The 26,908-nt window shown below is 38.5% G+C and overlaps 1 protein-coding gene across 3 annotated transcripts in view; it reads right to left on the bottom strand.

Moving 5' to 3' along the window:
* Window positions 1–844: 844 nt before the first annotated feature.
* DGKH (diacylglycerol kinase, eta) overlaps window positions 845–26,908 on the bottom strand; it is a 172,230-nt gene continuing 146,166 nt past the window's right edge. The window contains exons 25-30 of one of the 3 annotated variants that reach the window (XM_014965976.1): window positions 25,717–25,822; window positions 24,250–24,342; window positions 20,277–20,393; window positions 19,800–19,908; window positions 18,277–18,407; window positions 845–11,879 (exon numbers count right to left, since the gene is read on the bottom strand). In XM_014965976.1, coding sequence (XP_014821462.1) covers window positions 11,790–11,879; window positions 18,277–18,407; window positions 19,800–19,908; window positions 20,277–20,393; window positions 24,250–24,342; window positions 25,717–25,822 — 646 coding nt within the window. In that variant the 3' untranslated portion in view covers window positions 845–11,789. Of the gene's footprint in view, window positions 11,880–18,276; window positions 18,408–19,799; window positions 19,909–20,276; window positions 20,397–24,249; window positions 24,343–25,716; window positions 25,823–26,908 lie in introns of all 3 variants that reach the window. The other 2 variants (XM_014965978.1, XM_014965977.1) reach the window with 2 other exon arrangements.

Below are 26,908 nucleotides of genomic sequence, written 5' to 3'. Positions count from 1 at the left end.
CCTCTCCCGTGTACGATGGCTTCAGGACAATCGGATCCCAACCACGAGAGGATTGCCTTCATCAACTGACTTAGGTTCCTATGCACTATATTTTTCCTTCTGTATAAGCTGTTGATTGTAGCTACTCTCACATCATGTCCTGTGTTAAGCCCCAGCCTGGTAGCTCACTGACCCACAAGACAGTAGTTGATGACTGCCTGCAGAATTGCCCTGGCCTGGCAGGGAGTCAGCTCAAACGAGTGTGTTTATCTGGGTTGGCGTTAGAGAGGTTCAGTATATACTACTAAGGAAAAATGTGTTTGTTTTACTGCCGCTTACCTTGGGGGGAAAAAAAAAAAAAGGGCAGTACTGTATATTCTGTTTTAACGACTGTTGTTACTATGGATGCAAATGTAAATCTATTTTTACATTTAATATGCCACACGCCAGCAAGATCTAGCGGAAGATCCCTGTAAATGTAAACACCTACATGCACAGTGACCTACTTACAAGTTACATGTGGCCTTGCACGTAGCCATATAAAGTGTGTTTAAAAGCTGTATTCAAAGCCTGTCATTTAAAACAATTTTCAGGCAGCGTGTGGCAGACTGAATACAAGCGATGCTTGGTAGTCGTTCATCCAAATTTTATTTAGTTTTAACATACAGAGTTTTCTTCTAAATTACAACGGCTTACACTGTGCCAAGGACTTGCCATTGTATTGGTTTCATTGGGGATTTTGGTTTGGACTTGATGTTATGAGTACCAGCCCACAATTGGAGTGGGTAACATCTAAAATTCAGTGTCGTGATGTTCAAGGATTTCCATTGATTCCCAGACACAGAAAAAAATTGAAGGACTTGTATACATTGAATGCATTCTGTTTATTTGAGAAGGAAGATCTCATACGAGTGCCCATTATGGAAGGCATCTCTTATCATGTACAATAAAATCAACCATTGCTTCCAGCAGAATACAAAAATACACATCTCAGTGACTTCCATACAATAATAAATATGTAATCATGCATCCAACAATAAAAAGGCACAGAAAACTGGTCACTTAGTAGTCATAAAAATTACTAACTATATTAACAAAGCCACCCAAATTATCTGTACAAGGAAATGTAACAATATATTCCAAAGGTGAAAACACATAAAACATCTTTAAAATAGTATATGCAATAAATACCTCAATTGTTTTTTTTTTATATATTAAAAATAAAACTGTGCCATTGTAAACAGTATGTAAACAAACAAAATTCACTGTTCCTTACCGTTATTACAAGTAAATAAAACTTGCTCTGTTAGATATACTTCATTGGCAAGTTTTTTCAGGCAGTTTAAAGTTTTACTCTTTTCTGCAGCAAACAGAGCCCGCTATGTGTGTAATTGTTAAGTACTAGAGCGATCGCTGAGCTTCAGAACTGACTGCCCAGAATGTCGTCAGATAGTCAGAACTGAAACTAGGAAAAGCCATTTTTGCAGTGTTACGGACAAAAGTTATTTATTTATACTACATATAATAGTGTCAGTAAAACTTAGCCGCTTACATACCACTGCTCACCTATAGGTTTTTTGGCGGGGATGTGGGGATGGGGCTGTACAAAGGTGGGCAAGCGTCCTGGCTCCCACCGGCGGAGAAGGTGAGGCACACAAAGGTGAACTGAGTTGCCCCCAAGGCTTGCACCAGCTCCGCGGCAGGAACCTGAAGGCAGAATGCAGACCTCCGGCCACTTCCTCCTCGTTTCCTCACCACCTCCTCTACTCCTCCCGGCCTTTCGGACAAATAACAGTGAGGCCTGAACTCCAGACCCGATTAGAATTACAGAAAGAGAAGGAACATGTGAAAGGAAAACTGTCCGCTCACTCAGGTGCCCATCTGCTCCCACTGATAACCATGGAAGTTGGCCACTGACCACAGCAGGAGCACAAGAGGAGCTTCTTTTCCCCCCAAATCTGTAATTGGATCCACATTAGCCAACCAGTGAGGCCAGGCAGAGCCCTGCGTATCCTCCACAAGCCTACTGATTGCCTCAACCATTTCTTCTTTTGAGGTCCATTTCTATAGCCAACAAACTCCTGGGAAGTTCAACCAAGGCGCATACTTCCTTCCTTATTAACAAGGGCAGGAGTAGGAATCTGGATAGGATCCTTTCTTAAACAAAATTACAGGAAAAGATCCCCGGGAGTGGTGGGCATTTGCACAGATGTCTTCAGAAGGAGCCTCACGGGGGAATACGCCTGGCTGGCTGTTTCTTCAGCTTTTGGGTAACGTTGGCATGAACTACCTCAGTTTACAAATCCTACTGCATGATGACTATCTACGGTGAATACAAACTTACCTGTTCCAGACACGTATATATTTCAAAGTGCATGATAGCTCGTTTGAAAATTGTATTTTTAGCCTTAGATGAAGAAATTAAGATGCATCTATTTAGCTGTTTCACAGCCTTATGTTTTTTTACAGGAAGAATATACTTAGAGCATACGCAGTAAAAAGATACCCTGGAAAGGGGTTTAGGAAGCGCTGCATTAGGGTATTTTTCCTCCCTGGTGCTATCAAAAAACTCATCCTTCTGTCTCTAAACAAGTGATTTCTCTGTCAAAGAGTTGTCTGATTTACCTTACCGCTTAATATTTTCATAATGTTATTAATCTATGAAATACTAAGAGAATAATTCTACCGACTGGCTCTGAAGATACCTCCATGTCTTGATGAGAAGTTTAAAGCCATATACTATATAACTTCTTTTTTTTTTTTTCAGACAAGGTACTTTTGGATACGGTACTTCAAGTGTTTCATTCCAGATCTGCAGAGCCAGGTGAGCTGTATGAAGTCAGTAGGGAATACAAAATAGATGGGACTGCTTTTTACTCATCAGTAAATAATTACTTATTTTCACCTGCCACGCTGAGTGCCCTCTATGTGGAGAGAGGTATGAAAGGTGATCGGTCTATAGAAGATTCTGTATTAAATCTTACAAAAAGTTGCTTTAGAAGGTATTTTCTTAGACATAGTCAAGGACCAGACCAATGAAAAAATTCTGTACATTCTCTGAGGCATATATTCCCACCTGTGTTGTAGTTTGCAGGTTCCGTAGAAAAATCCAAATAGCAACTGCAGATTTCACATTGGGAAAAAAAATAAATACATTTCACTCACTTTAAAAAAATTATCACAGTAGGAAAATAGCCAGTAAACAATAGATTCAGGGGGGTTTAATCTTGGCCCTAGTGAGATCAATGGGAGTTTAGCCAAGGATTTCAACAAAGCCAAAATTTCACCCAGAATCATATACAATTCTTTAGCTGACAACAATCATAAACATCCTGCCATTCCATTGTATAAGTTAAATATTAATAAGCATCTGTAAACATCCTGCAATTCATCTGATATAAAAAATATTATAATAAAAACAATGCAGCATCTCAAGCATTGTATAGTTATAAGTTTTTTTGGCTCTACACACAAGTTGGCGTCGTTATATTGGGCAAAACAGGGTATGTATATACAAATATATGTACAGGTGCGCACGCGCATACGCACTACAAACTAGATACTACATATACACACACACATGCACACCAAATACTGGCAAGAGAACAACATTCATAGGTATGGCATCTGGAAGTCCACCGATGATCCATCTGCTAACTTCTATGTGAGGAGCAATTTCTACCTACCCAAATCCTCCATAGGCTTACACAGAAAGGCTACAACTGAAATACATGAGCAATCTCCAAGGGGGAACTAAAGTGCTGCTTAAAGCTCAGCACATGCCTAAGTCCCAACAGATCTGTCTGTTTGCAAAGGTGATGGATTCTCCTGTGGAGCCAACAGGGGAAACGAAGGGCAGAATCTACTGAGCGTGCAGCAATTTTTACCTAAATCAGTAGAAATCATGTTTGATGTTTTCATTTTCTATTGAATATGTTTTTGAATTGAGCTTTTCGCTACAAAGCGCTATTCAGACCCGAATACATGAGTTATGCAGAAAAGCAGACAGTGTTGCATCTCTGCAACACTTCCATGTGCACGTTATGCATCTGTTCATGCAAGTGAGTGGATGTTACTGCAGAATAAATTAACAGCTGTACTTGACTGGAATACTAGTTTAAGTGACAAACCTGGCTAATGAGAGAAATCACCTGTGTTGGGCTGGGAACCTCTTGGGACCTTTAAAATACCTTTATATTAAATTTGCTTTTTTAAATGCTAGAACACACCCTGCAAGTACATCCATGCAATTCCACGGTGCTCAACATTTAAAGACACCTGCTCTGGGCGTACAGTTGTGACAGTGAGAAGTTTTGCTAGAACTAACTGATATGTTTGCTGTCATCATGAATCAAGACAGGAAGCTGCCAGTATTAGAGGTCATTAATTAGTATTAGAGGTCATTAGAGGTTGCCCAGAGAAGCTGTGGATGCTCAGGTCTCGGAGGTGCTCAAGACCAGGCTGGATGGGGCTTGGAGCAACCTGCTCTAGTGGGAGGTGTCCCTGCCCATGGCAGGGGAGTTGGAACTAGATGATCTTTAAGGTCCCTTCCAACCCAAACCATTCTATGATTAAATAATTTGGGTGTGACGACAGTGGCAAAGAAGATGTGTTGCAGAGATCAGGCCCTCTCAGAAGCTACTCAATTGTTTGCACTCTTTTATGCACAAATCCCATCCTTTTCACATCTCATCTGCTGTATTATCTTGCCCTTTGATGATTTCTTCAACATACAAGCTTCAGCAAACTAAATTACTAGGTATCTGGCAGCTCTAGGGAGGTCCCATGTTTCAGCTATTTTAGGATTCAAAGGGCATGATGTAAGAGAGTGGAAAATGAAACAAATTATTTCAGGACAGGTTCACAGGCTGTGCTTATTAAGGGGAAAAATGGCAATTTTTGTCATATATGGATAACTGCATTGTTCAAAGTGCATGTTTTAAGGAGATGGAAATCCAAGACAGAAAAAATAGGCACCACAAGTGACAGACACCTGCAGAAAATCCTCCGAAATCTGGCAAAGTGGTACAGTCCAAATGCCTGTTTCAATACAGAGAAGGCTTCTTGTGAGAGGACAGGGCCACTAGGAACCTTCCCAGTGAGTACCGCACGCCTGTGTGCTTGTTGTAAACATTCACAAACTGTCCCAGTAAGAAATCTTATATTCTTAAAATTCTCATGAAGAGCTCCCAGGCCCTACTTGTCAGCAAACGTGCTCTCCCTCCCTGAAAAGCGAGACCAAGCAGGTCCACAGGGCTGTCCTCAACCTCCCCATCCATGTCATAACTGACTGTAACTGCAAGGAGAATGAGTCACAAACAGAGCTCACTTCATCTAACATGGGGAGAAAAACAGTCATATCTGTAACTCTTTCCCTGCTAATGACATTGTCAGGTTAGTAATTAAACTAAAAAAGTTTTCTACCTGATTAATACTTTAGTTTAATAAAAGTAGGACTTAAAACACTAACTCCCTTTATATATTCATAGCAGGGATTTGGGGCACTGTAAGGATTAAATTTTTGGCTTCTCACACGGTTTCCATCATGAAAACAAACTGCCCAATTTTACTTTTAGTTCATTTCTTCCTGGTTTCATCTTCCAGTTCACATGCTCTAGTATAACATAGCTACACCTCATTCAAAAACAGCTTCCTAAAAGAATTGTTTCCAATGCAATTGGAAAAAAATAAATTTCAAATTAGTTTAAACTTTGTACATATTGCTTTTTCCTTCAACTATCTTTTCAATCCTAACACTAGTCTTTCAATCATATGACAAATATTTTTTTTTTCCCAAAGTGTTTGTTCCATAGAATAAAACACAGCTGAGTCACTTGCATACTTGTCCTACTAATACCTACCATCATTTTGAGTATTTTCAAAAGCCTTACACAGCTGCTGGACAAAGCCAAAACACCTCTCTTTCAAAGAGCATTCCAGGAGTCAGTTGTTAGTGGCACGGCGAGCTAAATACAGCTTTCAGTGGGCATTGCAAAGTATAACTTAAAAGGATTTTACTCCACCATAGACTTTGGAGCCTGAAGCCCTGGTCAATCTAGGTCTCCTGGAGCGTCCTACAGCTTTTTCCTAGCCTGCCTGTCCAGCTCTTCTGCATAGGAATGGGAGGGGGAACGTGTGCCAAGCATCTTGCCAAGCAGCTGGGAAGCCATCCAGGCACAGGAGCTGGGAAGCTATGTGGGAACATTAGGAGAGACATAAAACCTGTGTTAAACATAAATTATGCACCAGCTTCTTCTGCCCTCACTAATATAAGCAGTAGGTTATATGAACTCGAAATCCCATCAAAGAGCTTATATAAAAAGGTGTTTCTGTCAACTGGGAGATCAAGTCTCCAATTATTTAAAATAGTAAATACATGAATTTACACTTAAATTTACATTTGCCATCTTTGAAGGTGGTAGGTCTTTAACCACTGCAGTTGAATTCATGATAATTTGTCCAGGAATACCCTCAGGTCTGTAATTGCCAGCATTTTGGCATGTCTGCCCAAGTGTTAACAGTGTTAGTATTTTATTTTTTACAGTTGATGAGGGGATTATGTTTTAGGTTTAATTCTACAGGCTGAAAAAAACCCCAAATTTCAGAAACTTTTTTTTTTTTTCAGTTAAAATATTGAGGGCAATCAGTATTAAGCCTACGGAAGTTGCTATGAATTTCGGTATGAGCTCCAACTGGCTACAGGAACAGTCTCCTGGAAGGCTCCAGATGGCTTCCAAATGGAATACAATTTCCGAGAAACAGACTGGGCTTCTGTATGGCAGAAATGAGCTTTTCAAGTACATAAGCTAACCATTAACAGAGCTATTAAACCTAATGCAACAGTAGTAGAAAAGAACTAGAAAATGTTTTTCTGTTAGTACAAAAGATCAAGTTCCACGCTAAGTCTATATATAAATACAGGAATTTATACAACCAGTAAAGATTTTCTATTGATAATTACCAAATGATGCTTTATCCATCCTGCTGATATTACCATTCATCTCCAAAGAGGCAGCGGAGATATTCTAAGTCCCGCCCAAACTCCTCATCTTCCTCCAGTCACCAAAACCTCCTCCTTTTACTTAAGACAGCAACACAGTCATGTACAGTTCCTGCAAACATTAAATCTTTGCAGTTAGAATAAGCAGCATCAAACCTTGATGATATGAAAATCATATCACAAACCATACAGTCCGTGAAAACAGAATTTAAAAAATGGAAGAGCCCGTGGTATAAATCTAACACTCAGGATGCTGTAGTTGAGAGGTACTTTGTTATTGGGGTGAAAAAAAAATATATTTATAATTAATCATAAAATTTTCTGTGGCTCTTGCTTACACGAGTGAGTGACAAGATAATTTCCTGGTTGTAAGTTAAATATATTGCTCCAGCTCGGTTATCCTCAACAATATACATCGCTTGTGACTTCGCATTGACTCTTTGCACTGCTAATTACTAGTTACCAGAGCTGTCAAACTTATATGCAAGAACTTAATACTCAGGGGCACAGAGAGAGCAACGCAGAAGCAGCAGTAAACATTAGTAATGCAATCATTAATAGGAAGCATCAAGCAAAATGCAATCACTGTGGTGGTTTTTGTCTTACATGTGCGTTGCGGGACTATCTATCTCTAGTATGTAGTTTTACATCTACTTTTAAAGGAACACTATGGAACGTCCTCTCATATTTGCCTTAGATATTAATTATCCATTACATATGAAAAAGGTCTCCTGCCAGTCTTCCAGAAAGGAAGACTAGATGGATTGAAAAAACACATTTTATCCTTGCTAAGATCAGTTCATTATCAAGGCATTATAAAATTTTCATTAAGTGAATTAGCATCGCTGAGTTCAATTAAAAAGTCAGAATTGGCAGGTTTTCTATTTCTCCACAAAAAGCATAGGAAAATATGAAACGGGCAATTATAAAAAGAAATATCAATTCCTCTTGTTTGAATTACAGTTATTCTGAATTACAGTCTGAATTTCTTTGGGCAGGGATGGAGAGAGAAAGATGATTTCTATTTATTATTTACAGGACTGAGTGTATTTACTGCAGTCTCAAAGTAAGAAAGACTGGATTGAAATAGTCTGGGAAGGGTTTTGAGTTTAGGAGTTGTATTTTACTATTCTTCCATATTTTTCTTTGAAAGAATGTGATGTGCAGGAAAAACATAGTGGTAAAGGGGAAATACATAAAAATGCATCATCAATAAAATTTGCAACTGCCATCATATAAAAATTTTCATTTTTGAACAAGTTTTTTTTCTTGAAGGTATTGTAAAAAAAAACCCAACACCAACAACCATGAGTTTGCCTGATTTCATTCAGTTTCTAAGAAGAAAGCATTAGGCATTGTAAAGGCAATACTTGCATGACCCGAATTGAATACAGTAGAGTTGGAAAAATCCTATTAGAAAATGGCAAAACAGAAACATGCACTTAGCAATCTGCTGCCATTTTAAAACATGCATTTCTCCTCTTCCTCTTTCTGAAGCGTAGGGCATTTCATCTATATGAATACCACCCACTTAAAAAAAGATATGGTGATCGAGCTTCACAAGATCTATTGGGATAACTTGTTTTCTAAAAAACTAACTACTTTTAGGGGATGTGTTTACCTTATTTTTGATTAAATACTGGGATGTATTCTTTCAAGAACTTTAAACATCAGTATTAAATTGTAAATAATTCAGTTCATTTAAAATGTAACTATGTATGTCTTTAGTTCCAGGACCTGGGACTTTCACAGCAGTAAGGAAAAAAAACCCAATATTTGGAAATTATAATAATCATGAGATAGTAACACTGGGTTCAAAAGTCTGTCTTTAGAAGAGCCACGACACTTAACACAGTTACAACCCATGACCTTGGCAGAGAAACCCCATGAAATATATTTGAGCCTCCTTGTCAGACGCGTTTGGATTTGACAGCCAACACTAGTCTAAGGCATAGAGTTGCATAAAATTTGCTCTCCTGGGCATCTAGTAAATACAGCATAAATGATGCTTACAATTATTTTTTTTTCCTACTCGCACATTTAAAAAAAAACCCTTCTGCTTAGGACAATCAAAGTTAAATTCTTTGGTGGTCATTTAAAAAAAAAAAAGCCAACTATACAAAGACAATTGATCAGTTGTCCTATACTGAGGTAAATTGAGGAGTGTCATCAGAACGCTGCGCTACCAACACCACTTGGCCATTGTCCCTGCCTAAAAGCAGCTCCCATTTTTTTAATATACTCAGCGTAGACCTCTACAGCCACCTGGAGAGGTCCTGTTCCACAGCCCGTCTTAACACATTGCATATAAGCAAGGCTGAAAGTTGTAAAGAGAGTGGATCCTACAGTCAGGAATGGAAAGAAAGTTCTTCTGTATATTACATCCTTGAATCGACCAGGAAGATGAACTACGTAGTCTACCCTAACATCGATATGTTAGAATGCTGCCACACATTCAAATGCAGTGTAGCTTACGGAGAAACAAAAAGAGAAGGAAATACAACTTGCAAAGACCTGACAGATTCCATCTGAACATCATTAAAGGGGGGAATGTCAAGTACATTAAAAAAATATATATAATCTTTCCACTGTTTGCCTAACTTCCCATTGTTTGCATATGCTTTTCATACAACAGCATGAAAATCATGTCACTTGGCAAAGGGGTTTTGGTTTGGTTTTTTTTTTATGGAAAACCTAATGGAACATGCCCTTTTACTTTTGTTTGTTTACCAGAATAATCGATTATGTCCACACAGCTCCCAGAGCGGTGCCTGTTCAACCTCCAGCAGCAAGAGCACACAGTACTATCTTGGGATATAAATGAAACTGGTTTTGCTCCTTTTGAATTATTTTTTTTTTGCAATAAAACAATGAGGGGAATAGATTTTACTTTCCAAGGGATGATTTCCATCTGCTTTCCAAGGGACGACTCCCATCATGCTCACGAGAAAGGGAGGGCAAAACCAGGATGCAGTACTTGACATTGGCCCCTTTAAAGAGGGAAAATAAGCTTTGGAAAAACCAAACGAAACCTTACTCTGCTGCCTACGAGAAAAACATAAATAGATATTAAGATACTCCTTAACCTGTAAGAAATGTCAAAGCTACTCGATTAAGTAAAAGTCAAGTGTTCCTCATGCCCCAATGACACGTTAGGAACAGCAAGGAGACAGCGATTCTGTGCAAGTTTTCTGGCAGGTGCTGCAATATCATCACATCTCAAACATTTAAGTAGGGTTTTTTTCAGATATAGGCAAATTATTTTTCTATTAGATTAACATTTTTGTGAAAAAATAACACGGAAATTCAATTATGAAGCTACATTTTGTTTAAGTAATCTGTAAATAACCTTATAAACTCTGGTCTAACACAATTTCTAAACAAAGATGGTTTTCATGTCTTAACCTGTTCACACTCATGGATTACTATCTTGTATGTGATTCATCTTTGCATGCATAGTGTAAAACCTTAGAGTTAGTTTGCTTTTTAGATTTTTATGATCTACCAATGTAGGAGTGCTGACAAGAAACAAACCGATGCCTTTGTAAAGGAGACATTTTTAAATTAATAGGAAATTAGTAATGAGTAAAAGCTTACCCCACAAAAATCAAATCAGCTGCTACATTTTCAAACTCTTCTTATGTATGATAAATAAAGTTAATTTTCCTGTAAAAAATTTTCATTAATCGTTCAACCTGCTTTTTGAACAATAGAATAAATAAAACCATTAGTGCCTAAAAGTTCAAATATGCTACAGATGTTTAAGATAACTGAATAACTACATTAAAATGCACCATGAGAAAACTCCTTATCATTTTCCATGCAGGAAGCCAATTGATATTTTTGTGAGGTACCGGTCTTTCAAAAATACTCATAAGTTAGTTACCTGATACACCTTCTGTACATGGTATAGTTAAAAATCTCACTGTACAGTGTTTCAATCATATATAATGCATATAATCTGCTGAATATGGCACAAATGCTAAGTTTCCACACCCACACATCCTTTGCCGTAGAACACATTTTAGGCATAACACAACACTGAAGAATAGAAAAGTGCCTGAAACTGCAAAAAAAAAAAAAAAAAAAAAGACACTCAAGTAGTAATAAATTAAACCTCATTCAAACTGATATAAAAGTTGTTCAAGTGTTTAAAGTATCAGATGTGTCATGCAACAGAACAACAGACGATTCAGGCAGGCACACCATGCATCAGAGTTTGCATTCATGGCATCCCAAGGGATCTCTCCCCAAATTCCGCGTGGCCGGGGAGCGCTGGGTACCCGCGGCACTGCTGCTCAGGCTCACGTGGTGGAACCTCCAGAACTTCTTGGTCTCCTGCAGAGGAGGTTGGTTTTCCGGAGCTAGGCCTCGGAAGGAGAACCAGGCAACCTCAACGCTGTACAGTGGTATCTTCTTGCTGCAGCATAAAGAGAGGCGTAACGGAGCTGCATGAAAGCAAAGCGGATCATTTCTTGATTATATTTTCCAGTCGGTGCAGTTCCCCACAGACCCTCTGATTGACCACCACAACATGCTTCTCCGGACTGGCCAAGTTTGCACACCAAGGAAACGTCTTCGCAGAACATACCACCTTTTCCTTTTTTTTTTTTTTTTTTTTTTTTTGGCACAAATCCTTCTGTACTCTTGCAGCAAGCTCTTCACCATACAAGAATTCAGAGATAGGAGCCTGTACAAACACCGGCGCTTATTCTTCCATAGAGTAAACTACAAAGACAGCAAAGTGGCCTCAACAGCTTTGCTTCTCCAGCAACTTTCCCTTCTCTCTCTAGGGAGAGCACCAGCGTAATTACACTTCAGACAAAGGGGCGTTCTTGCCGAGCTCTTTAATTCCCTGGAGAATTCGCTTCATATGCCCCACTTTCGTTATCCCCAGGTCCTACAGAAATTAAAAAAAAAAGGGAAAAGAGAAAAAGACAAAGAAGGAAGTTTATTTACAAAAAGGAAGAAAACAAACCCCATTGATTATGATCTAGCCATGCAACAGATGTCTAGAAATACGTTCACTGCAATCAACACTAACTGGAAAAGATTCTACGGCACTAGCAAGTGTTGCCTAACAAAAAAAAATTGCTTAGACCATACAATGAATCCCTCTCTGCTTAACAGACAGAAAATTACTTACCTGCAATAATGACCACCCAAGGCACTACAATATCTGTCAAAAACATCTTTCACTTCTAAGTACAAAAACCTTTACACAATTTCTGGCAAAAAAAAAGAAAAAGAACAATCTCCCCCTCCTCTCTAATACAGCAATCAAATGCTTGGCAGGATGTGATGGATTAGGGCTTCTGTCCAGCAATGTCACTTGATCTGAGGCCCTATGATGTCTGTTTTAATCAACAAACAAACACACATATCCCCAGATTCTCAATGGATGTAATGGCTACAGGCATGTAGGACAACTTCCCTTTAGAGAGCAATAGAAAAGGTAAGCATCTGGTTTTCATTCCAAAAAAGGTTACGTCTCCTAACATGGATCTTCCTGATTAGAAAGCTCAAAGAAAAATTCTCAGAGACATGACAGTCACATCCTACAGGAAAATGTCAAAAGCACAAGCATAAATCTCCTCGTAGCCACCACTAAAACAATCACATCAGCTGAAATGTTTCTAATATTGGTTTCTGGGACCCATCTCCATATGAGTGAAAAGAGACAAGAAATTTTTGCAGCAAACCTCTTCCAGCATTAATAACAGCTTTAGCAACGTCCTTTTTCAATTTTGACTGGTCCAATGGTCAGAGGAGCAGAATGGGACACCCAACCGTGCTAATGATCCCCAACTGCACTAATGAATTTTCAGCTTGGAAATTGGAAATTTCAGTGGAAACCTGCTTTCCTGATCTTTACAACCCAGCTTTGAAAAACTCTTTAACATGCTGGTGTTAGTGATGTTCAGCAAAAGACATATTCAAACATTAGTTATTTGGAGAATAAACCTTATGTAAATTTATTGTGATTAAATAAAAAATCTTAGTAAAGTTTCACTATCTATTCTTCTGCAACAGAAATCGTTTCATTTTAATAGGAAGATTTTCTATTACAAAGACATTAAAAGGAAGGTAGTGTAATTAAGCAGCTTGAAACAATTATACTCACAGGGAAAGAAAAATGAAAGCAAATAAAATATTCTATATATACTCTACACAAAGACTGCATCTAACTTCCTACAGTCACTGAAACCTCAGGAAATCTGCACTTTGTATTACTTAAAAAGTATTAGCATGCAATTCATTTTGCATTTCTCCAAAGGAAGAAAGAGGTGGTAAGATGGGCATGAATTAATTATTTTGTTAGAAAGGTAGCACAGCACAGATTAAACAGGTGGATTAATTTTCAGAGAGTCAAGATGGAATTCTTGTTATGTTAGAGACAAAAAAAAAAAAAATCTGGTTGTTTCTTCAGTAGAAAAATGTCAGCAATATAAATATGTGACCATCCTTACAGTACTTAGGCACAAAGTTGCCAGCATTAAAGAGTTCAAGATATGTTCCTAGAAGTTCCCAAACCAAGTGCTGTTTGGGGATAACCTACCTGAAAAAAACTTCTGGATTTTCCACATCACATTAATTTATAAGCGCTTTATCAACACTTATAAGAACATGTAATACTAGTTTTTAAGTTAAGAGAATTGATGTAGGCAGCAGTTGTTAAATTTGTCCCACGATGGCAGTAACATTTATAATTTTCCATTTGAAGAATATTTTCTGGTTTATGCTAAACTTAACTTTCCAATGAATCAAAAATACACACAACTATTCAAATTACTGAAATAGCCTGACTGTTATGTAGAAGAAATTCTACATAAGGAAAAACCTATAAGGATACTTTCCAAACCACGAAAAGCCACACATGCGTTAAAGGTTAAGAAATTACAAATTCTTGAGAACAAACACTTTTCATGAGTAGAACTTCTGTTGGATAACCAACACAGTGAGAAGCTGCCAGACTGCAAAGATCAGAGGAAAGAATCATGTTATGAATTTCCCAGAAAGCTCAGCCACTTTTTCCACAACCTTTACAAAGTATCACCTATATTTCAGAGGCAAGAGGTTTTATTTTTGTTCGAGTTGAAGTTGCTGTAATATAGATCAGAACAGCAAGCCTCAAGCGCCTTACCACAATTCTGGGGACATGTTTGATAAATTCTGCCACGCTTCTAGGAAAAAAAAATAAGTCAACCAAAAAAATAACCTCGGAATTTTTATGCTGTGTAATAGTTTGGTTTGGAAGAAATTAAGATTTATATATTCCTGCCACTAGATGCTATCTAGTAGTCTCAGTTTTCTACTGATGCTGGAAAGTTTGCAGAAATTCTGTCATCTCAGACTGAAGGGAGCTGCTGCGGCACCATAACATTCATCATTAAAAAAGCAAGATTCCCAAAGATCTGCATGCATGAGTTTCATCATGCTGTACGTAATCTGTCCATATTTAATTGCTATCTAATTAACAAAAATTCAATTTGACTAAAAATAGAGTTTTGAAGACAACACTGTAGCCAGAGTCTGAGGAAGAAAACAGCCTTTCTTTCTCCCCAGTTGTGGCCTCAAAACTACAGGATCATCTCTTCTGCTCTCCCTAACCACTTTGCCATCTCTAGGCCTTCAGCAGGTAAGGCTCAAAAAAATCTGAGAAAGAAAAAAAGAAACACTAAAGGTTGGGCATGAAAAAGCTGATGAGACCTTTCAGGAGCTCTTCATCTGCATTATATTATGGTGAGTAGGCCCCTGTCTGCGTAGCCAAGAATCCATTTGTTCCAGGTTTGCCCCCCAGATTTTGGCCAAACGTACCACCAGTGTAATACTACCAAACAATTTGTGTAAACACTCCTTACTATTAACATCTTCCAGACAGGAAACCTACTGCACTTGCATTCCCAGTGTCAAAAGGCATCTAGCATGCCTGAAGTCTAACACATCTTAGAAAACATACAAGAACTTAGTCAAAACCCGCTACTGCGAAACACAGAGATGAGATGCCACAGTCCTCAGCCCAGGCTTCAGCTTGACTGGCACTTCAAGCTGACATCAGGCATGGAAACCCCTTTCTCCAAGGAAACCAACATTGCTATGGAACTCGGAGGAGACATCATCCTCATCCTACCAAATGTGTTGCAGTTCTGTTTACTGCATGCATCGGATCATGATTATCAAGGCTAAGAATGCCAGCACTTATTTCAGAAAAATCAGTCTTGTTTTCAATGAGTTTGCATGTAAAATAAGGTCTAAAAAGTCACCACAAGCTCTCTTTCTACAGTTTCTACAACACAGTTTGCAATTCACTGTCCAGCCTTTCCTCGAGCAAAAGCAAATCCCATGGGTCTAAGATTCCCCTAAATAAAATCAGGCCTGGGTGGCTGGGGAAAGGGTATTACTGCAAGGGCTGGATGGAGAGAGGTATCTGGTTCCTCTTGGAGGTGTTCTCCATTTGCCAGCTGTCACACAGCACACACAGCTAGCTAAGAATGGAATCCACAAGCTACACAGAGATATAACTGGAGGTGTCCAATCCTTCATGCAGCTTATCGATCTATTTCAGTGATGCACGCAAAGGAAAAAAAGCTTCATCAAGTCCTTTTCCGCACAGCTTTTTATCTCTGCTTTTGACGACAGAAAGATGGGTGGGCCCAGAGGATTGAATTAAAGCAGGCAATGATTTTTCCTGTTGTAGACGTGAGAGGTAACCGAGGTGAATCTATTGCACACGACTTAAGAGCTTGTGAATCAATGGGGAGCCCATTTAGCGTGGCAGGAAGCACAAGCCCTGCGCCGGAGGAGAGGCTGTGGACAGAGGACAGCTCACAAGAGGGTTGAGGAACACCTCGATGGGCACAGGGAGGAAAAACTAACAGGGCAGCTTGTGACACGTTCCTCATTTCCTCGGCACCACGTTACACATCCTGCCACCAATTCAGGTCAGAAATCTGCAGGCTCCTTCAGCCGCCCTTAATTGGCTCCCTGCAGGGATCACATCCCGCAGGTAATGACCAGGGCGAGTGCTAAACTCTGCTATTTGAAGCCAGCCCTGCCACACAGGGTGCAAGCTCTGCTTGGCCAAAAGCTTACCTGAGGAAGAGCAGCGTGTTGGAAGCTCTCGGCTCTGCTAATGAGCAGATGGGGTGATCCTCGAGCAGGACCTCCGCTAGCACGTGATAGACCCTTGGCAACTCACATAGAGCTCCTCTATGCTCCTCCAGCTATGCTGAGCAGTTTAAAGCCCACGTATGTGCTTCCAGGCAGCACTAGACAGAGGGGACAGTAAGAGTCTGTCTCTCTGTAGGCTCTAAGACAGGCTTTTTAGATATTTCAGGGTGTTGTGATGGGATTTTATTTATGCTGAATCAGCATGAGTCTTACACAGGGATAACAGGTTGATGATTACCCTCCTGCAGATATTTGCTTGGTTGAAATGCCAGTCTTCTGGGCCTGTGGCCAAATGTGGGATTGTTCAGCCTGGAGAAGAGAAGACTCCAGGGAGACCTTATAGCAGCCTTTCAATACCTGAAGGGTGCCTATAGAAGAGCTGGGGAGGGACTCTTTGCCAGGAAGGGTAATGATAGGACAAGGGGAAATGGTTTTAAATTGGAAGAAAAAAGATTCAGATTAGATATCAGAAGGAAATTTTTGGTGAGACACTGGAACAGGTTGCCCAGGGAAGTTGTGGATGCCCCATCCCTGGAGGGGTTCAAGGCCAGGCTGGATGTGGCCTTGAGCAACCTGGTCTAGTGGGAGGTGTCCCTGCCCATGGCAGGTGGGTTGCAACTCGATGATCTTTGAGGTCCCTTCCACCCCCAACCATTCTATGATTCTATGAAATCGGTACCCATCAGAAATGAGGCATGGCCAGAAGCCGTGCCTAGTTTAACGCTGATCTCACCCACCATCATTCATTCCAACAAATCTGACATGGTGATGTGTGTTTTATTTAAGGTTTCTTAGCCTCTTAGGAAAACTATGCATCATGTGATACTGAGTTTCCCAGTTAAGTTTTAAGAGAACGGGGACTCGCAACATCCATCAATGGGACATCGCAGTGGATTCCTTGGACAGCTTTCCATTTCTAAACTTTTGCATGGAGGGACGGTATTACCCTGAAAAAAATGGAATTTAACTTCCACAGAAAGAAGCTCAGGTGACCTGATGCCAAGGGATAAAATAATACACAACAGCTAAACACATCTTATCAAACACAGCTAATTTCAGCAGCTGCATTCTCCTGCAACAGTCACACAATGCAAACACCACGTTATAATGTCAGGATTTCATACTGTATCAGAAACTTTATGAAAAATGGCACATTTGTATGAAAGTATTGCCTCTATCTGGAGACTACTGCACTGTGGCTAGAGCCATGACTTGCACTCCAAATGTAAATGTTTGCGATTTATACAATATCCCATTTCCTCTCTTATGTGCTAAAAGCAGTTGCAAAACACATTATCAAGAGCTCATTACTACCGAGTTCCCGGAAAAAGTAATGTAATGAATCCCCAAAGATATAGCCTCTATTACATATAATGGATGCACTTAAGTCATTCCTGAAAAAGACCAGCAAGCTCAAATAACAGCCTCAGACTGCTAGGTAACATTTCTCCCTACAAAACTTATCAATCTGACCTCAGAGGAAGAAAGTTTTACGATTTTGGAGAGAAAAGAAAGTGCTCTTTTCTACATCTAAACAGCTAAAATCAGGCAGAGGTTGGTCAGGGGTGAGAAAACCTATTGCAGAGGTCTATTTTGACACCAACACCAAGGTGGAAGTCCAATGCCGCAATATATTAAGCTGCTTATCTCTCTCACACCCACTACATCCAATGTATAAACAATAAATCACCTGAAGCAGGTCATAGCTGCTGACCTTGCAGTAGACAGATTCAAAATTATTATCACCACCTTCAACTGATCCATACTGATCCTGTTTAATGGAAACAGTGAGCTCTTGAAGATAACATTACATTACACTGATGGCAGGAAGATATCAAACATGCTTTTCCTCTGCCTTCTGACATAAACTATAACACTATAATTCTACATAAAGTGCAAAAAAAAAAAAAATGAGGAAATTTCAGATAACACAGATATTCTTGGTTGCGAGTACAAGTCAGAGCTTCAGAGATTCAGGCCAAAGGACAGCGCGTATTAGTTTATTGCATATTTGCACAGTGTAAGCCAAGCTACAAGCTCATAACAAGTGCAGGGAAAGAAGAAAAGTTGGTTGTTGTTTTGTCAAAGAAAATGGTCAATAGCAGAAAGTAGCACAAAGGAAATACCTTAAGATCTCGCCTTTCCAGATGTAAAAGCTCAGAGCCTCGGATGTCATGGCTGATGAAGATTTCTTTGTACTCTCCCAAACTGAGCAGATCCAGCCAAGCAGCAACTTCATCTGTGCCCCATTTTTGAACTACCAAAGTTAAGAGCAAAACCCCCTTAATTTCTACATGCTCAAATGCATCACAAGCAAAGGTTAGGCCAAAGAGAGTGGAAAACAGAGTAGAATTGCCGTGCTAGCAAAGGGAAAGGTTAGAGGTGTCATTTCCACAAAAACTGACATTTTCCTTTTCACATGCAGGTTACAGGTTAGCAGTTAACATGAGAAAGTATCTAAACGAAGTTGGGGTTCTTTGCTTTGCAGCCATGCTTTCAGCTTTACTCCAGTTTCTCCAGTAAAGCCTTTAAAACCCAACAAATTCACATTAAACCACCTTAGGATCAGTGACGCAACGTCTAATGTTGTTCTGCTTTATACCGTTAATTTATTAGTAGTCATCCAGGGAGAGGAGAAGCCTTCAAAAACTAATTAACATGTAAAATCAAAATATCAACCATACCTCTAATATAGCAATGGCAGCAAGCAAGTCCAGTTTTAATTAACAGTTTCTAGTATTCTTAATTAATGCAACAAGTATTCTTTAAGCTAATGTGTTACACAGGCCATTAATAAGCTCTCTGTAAAACATTGTTCTCTAAGGTTAGTTGCCCACATTAGTCCTAATAAGACCACATTTATTGAAAAAAAGTATAGTTATGCTAATTATTGCTATAATTTTTCAACTTCATTCAATGCTGATCAGTTTTACAATGAAGTGAAATTTGAAGTCTAATCTGAAATCTAAAGTCTGATCAACAACTGCAAGATTTTGCAGATTTTGACCAACTGTCCATTAAAAAGACAAAGATGTAGAAACAGTTTTAGGACCATCTGGTCACTGATTAACTCCTGGACATAATCTTAAGGAAGTAAGTTCACGAACAAGAATGGGAAGAGAGGAGAGTGGAGTTTGTTCAACTTGTTCTAATTTAAAAAAAAATAAATCAGTATTGGCTATTGTGGCTTTTTGTTTGATTTGTCTCACTCGCTGAACTTAACACCCATCTGAAATTTAAGAATAACTGGTTAATTAAACCAGTATGATAAAAACTACTGCCCACCTTCTGAAACTAACCTGAAAAACCTGAACAGGAGCTTCATAGGGAAACAACGTGTTTACCTACGACTCGTGTTGCTATGAGTTAATCAAACGTAACCACCAGCAAAGACACAGCTCCTGTCGCGTAATAAAACTACCTAAATATTTTCTCAGTAGTTCTTTGGTTCATTTGGAAGTCTTGGGGTCCTACTGAATGCTTTCTAAACGCACTGAAAGAAATCTTTATCCTAATGGAGATGACAGTTAGCTCAGTTGCTTTTCACTTTGACTAGAGTGCATCATTTCAACTCTTATTTAAAAAAACCCTCATAAAATCACATTTTGCCCAAATGTCACTATTTTTCTTGTAATTGCAAAACACATACCAGGCTGAGGGCTGGTCTTATGCTTCTGAACTTTTTCTTTTTTAAACTTTGGCACTATGCGGAACACTGTACTTCTGTTGTTTCTTTTAGCATAATCCAGTGGGGGATCCTGCATGAAAAACGAGGCATAGTTACCGTTAATTAACAGAAAACAACAGCGAAATTACAAGCTTGAGACGGTAATTCATAGTTAATTTCAAAAATCAATACCAAATTTTGCTTTTGTAAAGAATAATGTTGGGATTTAACTCTATACTTATTTCATTTATTAAATAACTACTCACAACCTTTACATTCACAAAAGGAAACAAACCACAAAAAAAGCACTAAGCTTAGAAGCTTGTTCACAGCAGACAGAAGGGATCTAGCATCACTACTGAAAATTGCTTCTCCAGATCATGAGGGATTCTAACTTACTCTTCCCTATCAAAAGAAAACTAAGTTCCATTAGACACAGGAAGTATTAATCAAACTCACCTCATCATCATTTGGTTGAAAAACATAATAAAGCCAAGGTATCTCAGCAAGTTTTCTCAACTCTATTTCCACGCTGTGCAAAGCATCAGACAGCAGCTCTTCGTGGGGAGCTTCTAACTGCTGTTTGTAAACAGGTCAGAAGAACAGTATTTTTAGTTTTGTTAATATATAACATTTAAATCTAGATCTGTTACCAGGCACAAACAGTTGACCACTATAGAGTTAGGGTTAAGGGGAGATTTAGGCTAGATATTAGGAAGAAATTCTTTACTGTGAGGGTGGTGAGACACTGGAACAGGTTGCCCAGGGAAGTTGTGGATGCCCCATCCCTGGAGGTGTTCAAGGCCAGGCTGGATGGGGCTTTGAGCAACCTGGTCTGGTGGGAGGTGTCCCTGCCCATGGCAGGGGCTTGGAACTTGATGATCTTTAAGGTCCCTTCCTACTCTAACCATTCTATGATTCTATGATTAATAGTGAGTGTATACTACTACTCATCTAGTCCAACCCCCCTGCAAAAGCAGGTCCTCCTAGAGCAGATTGCCCAGAGAAGTAGTGGAATCTCCTTCTCTGGAGACATTCAAAACCTGCCTGGACAAGTTCCTGTGCAACCTGCTCTAGGTAGACCCGCTCCGGCGGGAGGACTGAACTAGATGATTTCCAGAGGTCCCTTCCAACCCCATTATCATTCTATGATTCTGTGAACTTGTCCAGGTGGGTTTTGAATATCTCCAGAGAAGGAGACTCCACCACCTCCCTGGGCAGCCTGTTCCAGTGCTCTGCCACCCTCAAAGTAAAGAAGTTCCTCCTCATGTTTAGCTGGAACTTCTTATGCTCAAGTTTGTACCTGTTACCTCTTGTCCTGTCAAGTTATACCCTAGTGAATGCACTTTTAAAATGGAGTTGTAAGAGAATCTCTGATCTCCAGTGCTGGAAAAAAAAATGACATTGTTGGGGTTTGGTGATAAATTACAAGCCCCCATTAATTTATCCTACCTAACAAAAACAACTTTCCTGTGCTTCAATAGTTTGAACATGTTATTACCTTTCAAAGGAGAGACCATCTTTAGCAAGATATTGCTATTCAGCATAGTAATACTGGAAACAAGCTCCCTTTTGCTATCATATTTTTTTCTCTCTAAAGATCAAAGAATTCAGTGCCCACAAGCAAACTCTGATCTTTCTTTTGCCTTCCTTTTTTTTTTCTTCAATTTGAACAGTTAAGTTATTTTGGAGCACAGTGGAAGACCCACTTGTGTTTGAAGAAGCTACAACTCTTCTTGTGTTTTGTTTAAAAGAAATGAAGTAATTTATTTTATATAAATGAATGAAGCAAAGAGTTCTGGCTTTCTCAACAAGCACTTATCCAATTCCTTGATTCTCAAAGGAAAACATTTTGCTCGGGGACAAAAAAACTCTCTCATCTGATGGTAAGAAAGTGTATGCATTGGCAATATTGCTCCTGAAATAAACCCAAACCAATACTGCAATTCTGGTAAGGGAAGAGTCAGCAATTTAGGGTAAATTCTCCTCCTACATCATCCTGAAAAAGCTTCTTATTTCCAAGATGGAAATTAACATTATGAGTGAAACAATTAAAAGAAAGGATTTTTTTCAATTCCTTCCTAAATGAAACTTTTAATATGGAAATATTTTATTTCAGTGAGCTCAGATAATTTCATTCAGTTGAAATGAAACATTCTATCATACTTCTCCCATAATACATTGGAAATTTTTACTCTGTTCCAGACTGGAAATGCTTTTTAAAAATAAAAAATGGAAATAGTGCCTTTGGAAAATATCTAGATGAAACACAGTAATTTTTTTTCAAAACAGTATTCCAGCTATAACCATCTGGGAGATTCCACAAATCGGTTTCATTGTCCCATCTTATAATTTCATTAAAAATGGTATTTATAGCTAATTCACCATTTGATGTTATCTAGCTAAAACTGTTCTATGAACTTTGATAGACATATCTTACAGGAGGTGGCAGGAATCACAGTCTCTTTATATATGTATTTACATTTCTTTTGTCTCCTTCAGGAGCCACAACAGAAAGTCTCAAGAGCCCATAAATGGCAATCCAAAAAAAAACTGAGTAGTATATGCAAAAAAGGAATCCATTTACTTCTATCAGGAGTTTTGATCACAGAAAAGAGGGGTGAGGGAGAATTGAGGAAAAAATAAAAAAGAGGAAGATATTAAAGAAAGAACACGTGTCTGTGTCAGAGGAGAATAGTAATTTGGAGAACAGTGTATCATGACAGCAGCTGATGCATCAAGCAACACCTTACATTTCATCTGCCTCTATTTTAATAGTGAGCGACCAATATACATGTAGCTTCAGCATTTATAAAATCCATGGCAATAAGGTTAACCAGGGTGCTTTGGTACTGTGACTGTGAAACACTGTTCTAAACAAGTATGATGTCACATGAGCATAATGGACATCTCTGGACGATTATCTTAGTATTTTCCAAATGGCCTTTCTATTAAAAAATGGGTTTGATGTAGACTCATGAAGACATTTCCACAGACCATAATAAGAAGCAGAAGTATATCACGTAAAAATCAGAAACGGGCAGATGAATCAAATTAAGGTTTGGAGCCCGAACAAGGGATCAGTTCAACACCACAATGAGATCACAACTGGCTATCAAAAAGGTAATGTCTCAACGGGAAGGTTTTCATAATAACACTATTTCCAGAATGCCTTGATAAATTACACTAGTCCTAGTATGGCGTCACCAACTTAAATCTTTTTTTCTAATTTCTCTTCCTAAACTATTTTAAAATTTAAACAAATTCTCTGTTTTGATTCCCCATTCAATCTGAAATATGAAGGATTACTAAGAGCAATTTGGAAAAAACAAAAACCCAGCAGATTATTTTTCCCTTTTATTGGACAAAAACATCTAATGAATAACTTTCCCTTCTAAAAACTCATAAAATAGATCATATGAGCCTAATCTTTGACTACATGGTTTTATCTTAAATGGTTATTAGCCTTTAGACCATATTAACTTTTGGTTATTGTAGAATAGACTCATACCATTTATCATTTGTGTAAGAAGGCATCTGAACCTACACCACTGTTTCATGCCCTAACTCAGCTAAATGAAAACATTCCTATTGATATCCGTTTTTAATTATAACACTTAAATAAGCAATAAGTTAGTAATAAATCTGAATCCAAAGAAAACGTAATTCTTCCTACTGAGTATCTTCTTAACATAAAACTGGACCAGCACAGAAAACCTGACGTCTTTCTTCTCTTCACAATGTCACTTATACATATTTTCTAATTATACATCCAGGTGCAACAATTAACTGAGCAGTCTTCATCGTTGTAGGCACATAAACACTAGCCAAAGAAAATGACGCAAAGTCTTCGAATACCATCAGAGGTCTACTGAACACTTAGCAGTTAAAGGTTATAAAATAATTCCTCTATTAGAACAAAGGTGAGATTTACTTGCCCATATTAGATCTGTAGAAGTTGAATGTATGAGTCTGAACAGCTCTCTTTAAAGAGGTTCTCTTTACTGAAGAGAACATCTCAGGTTCTCTTTAAATTCTGAAGATGGTCACATAATAGAACTCCAGAAGTTCTCTTAAATGCTAAACCTCCAGAAGATTATTTATCTTTTTCTAAGATTGGCCTCCAAGACAGTTGAGTGTGAATCAGCCTCAACAGGGATACTTATTTCTCTCCACTGACTATTAAAAAGAAGAGCCCGGGCAATGACCTTTTAGATATCCAAACTGAGGTAAGATGGATGCCAAACTAGGACAAGAATTCATAACTCATTTCAGTCCAACCCACAAATGCAGTGTAATTAATATCCTCCAATCGGCCTCACAGAGCTTCTTGTAGCATGTCATACATCCTGCACCAATTAAAAAAATCAGCAAAGAACAGATCATGGATGATCTGAATGACGGAATAAAACCACGTCTTTTGTGACCTTACCAAAGGGACTCTTCCTACTAGCAGAGATTCAGTTTCATTATGTAGGGCCTTCACATTGACAGCTATCTCCATGGCAGTGTTTCTGGTAAGGCTCTGGGGAATGAGAAGCATAAAAGTTATTTGAAGTGATGCAAGTCAAACTGAGAATAAGTACTTTGGACTTACAGCACAGATCTTAAGCATCTTTTAGGAGAAATACATCAACTTAGCTCTACACTGACAACTTCTTCAGCACTGAGAATAGAAAACAAAAATGTAGTATCTATTTACTGTCTTTTGCACAACTTCATTTAATACAACCTTATACAATCCTAAGATCATCACCTGTGAGATGAATCCACAATTTATATGGATGACAAAGGCCAGCAGAAAAGTTGTGGGGCTCATTTAATGACTGTTGATCTAAATTGTTCACCTTACCTTTAGCAGACGTAAGCTTCTAGCCGTGTTTTAAGAAGCAAAGGTGAACTAATATATTTGCCATATGTAAATTTAGGTTAGATATAGATAGCCTCTACCTAATTGATCTTTTTTGGATCCAGTTCCTGGAAACATCCAGATTGTCTATTGTGACGAGAGAAACCAGAAAACTCATTTCCCCTCAACCCCCTTTGCATTCTTTACATAGCACTTGGATAACAATTAAGCATGAAAATTTCTACAAATGCATTGACAAGAATTGACCTGCATGAAGGAAGAGCATTTGTTCAGCCTTTGTCATGCCTCCATCACTTCAGGATGAGCACCCCTGGCTAAGGCCCTCCATCACAGGTGGTGTGAATTCCTTACTGCTTCCAAATGGCAACAGACAAACTCTTAGGTGCCCCTAATCCAAAACCCTTACCTCCCTTTCGACTGCTCGCTCCCCCCTGCAACAACACCCAAAAGGTCCACATTTTAAGTGTCATTAATGTCCCTTTCTGACGTCCAGCATTCACAAAAGAGAGTATCAGCTGAAGAGGACCCTGATGAAAGCAGAAACTGCATCTTCTGCCATCTCTGATATTGTACTGATCCAACACCAGGAGGGGACTGTCCTCATTAATACTCCTTTGTAAAAAGGCAGTTCTCCTAACTCCCATTCCTGATATTTTTAATAAATTTCAAAATCATTGAGCATGATCTCTATCAAATTCATCAGCTATGGGATGTTCCCTTATGCATGTGAAGGGCTGAGACTCCCTGCTGCTACATAGAGCAGCACTTCCAGAATCGAAAATGAATCTCCCTTTTCAATCACCTTAGAAAAAGTGGCAAAAAAGGGGGGAAGATACAGCATCTGTTCATCTGTTAAGCAATTTCATTTAAATTTGAGCATGTGTATGTATATTTGGATTCTTGTTTATCAAAAACTTTCAGAATTATCATCCAACTTAAACAGGGAGTGCAATGCAGCTCCCGTGTCACGAACTTATGCACACAGATATACCTTATTTACTTATACATAAATCTCTGATCTTCCTTTACCTCAGGAAACCTCGGGTTGGCTTTATTTAATGCGTGTGAACAGGCATTAACAGCATGAGCAAGCTCCTGCTCCAAGAGGCCGTGTATTTTTGCTGCTTCACAGATCCTACAAAAATATGGAACAAGAGAAAAATATTTCTTACTCTCTTTAAAGAATAATTCCTAAGAGTACACAACTTCAGCAGATGAAAAAAATATGCAAAGGTGTGTTTCACAAAACACTTGAAAAAAACATATAGTCCTTTATAACAAAAGTTGAAATACAAGTTTCTCTTCAAACAATACAGAACCTCATATAAATGATATCCATAACACCAATGATTTATTTATTTATATGATTATGAAATATCGAGATATATTTATTTGTCTTAAAACACAAATGCTATGCAAAAATTCTACCAAAAAAATATTGGGGCTCTTAATTAAAATAAACTATAGAGGAAAACCCTAGCACACCAGTAGGTGTAACTTACTAGGTGTAACCAGTAACTTAAATTTATCTTGGAAACTATTCCATCTATTCCACAAGGCATATCCTTCAGATATGACACTAAAATTGGCTGCAATCATTTGAGTTTATGGGAGGTCCAGCCGTAATTACAACCTCAGGACCATCTCTAGAACAGCAAAGTTTTTAAGCTGTCTTGACTAAACTTCAGTTTGGGTAATTTATAACCTAAATTATTCTTCTATGTCTACTTAAGTCACTGGTACACTGTAAAAAGAATGTGTAGTTCTTCAATTCCTTTCTTACATTATCAGTGCAATTCAACAGAGACTCCAACAATTTATTTTGATGCTTTAGATAAATTATTATTGGGATCAACTGAATAGCAGCTTTATAAAATGTTTTGACTTGAAAAAAAACGCTTATCTTAAATAAAATGTAGGGTTGGGGTTTTTTCTGTGAAAATTGAAGTGTCTTCTTTAGTAAAATACTTGCATCTCAGGAAGAAAGTAGTTCTTGAAAATAAGCAAAGCTGTGGGATCAGTTTTATACCATCTGCTCACTCTCACCTCAACCCTCACGTATTGCTGAAGTGTCCAGGGGCACAGAGATGAGGATTTTGAGCATTGGGAATGAAATAGAAAGCTGCGGTAACAATGAATGAGTGGATTAATACAAAAAGATAGGGAGATTTTTGTCTGGTACTTTGGGCTCCTTGAATGTTGATGTGTTAACTGTTTACTT

This window comes from Calidris pugnax, unplaced genomic scaffold, assembly GCF_001431845.1.
Source record: "Calidris pugnax isolate Ruff unplaced genomic scaffold, ASM143184v1 scaffold20, whole genome shotgun sequence".
Lineage (NCBI taxonomy): Eukaryota > Metazoa > Chordata > Aves > Charadriiformes > Scolopacidae > Calidris > Calidris pugnax.
This window is presented reverse-complemented; position numbering and strand designations above follow the sequence as displayed.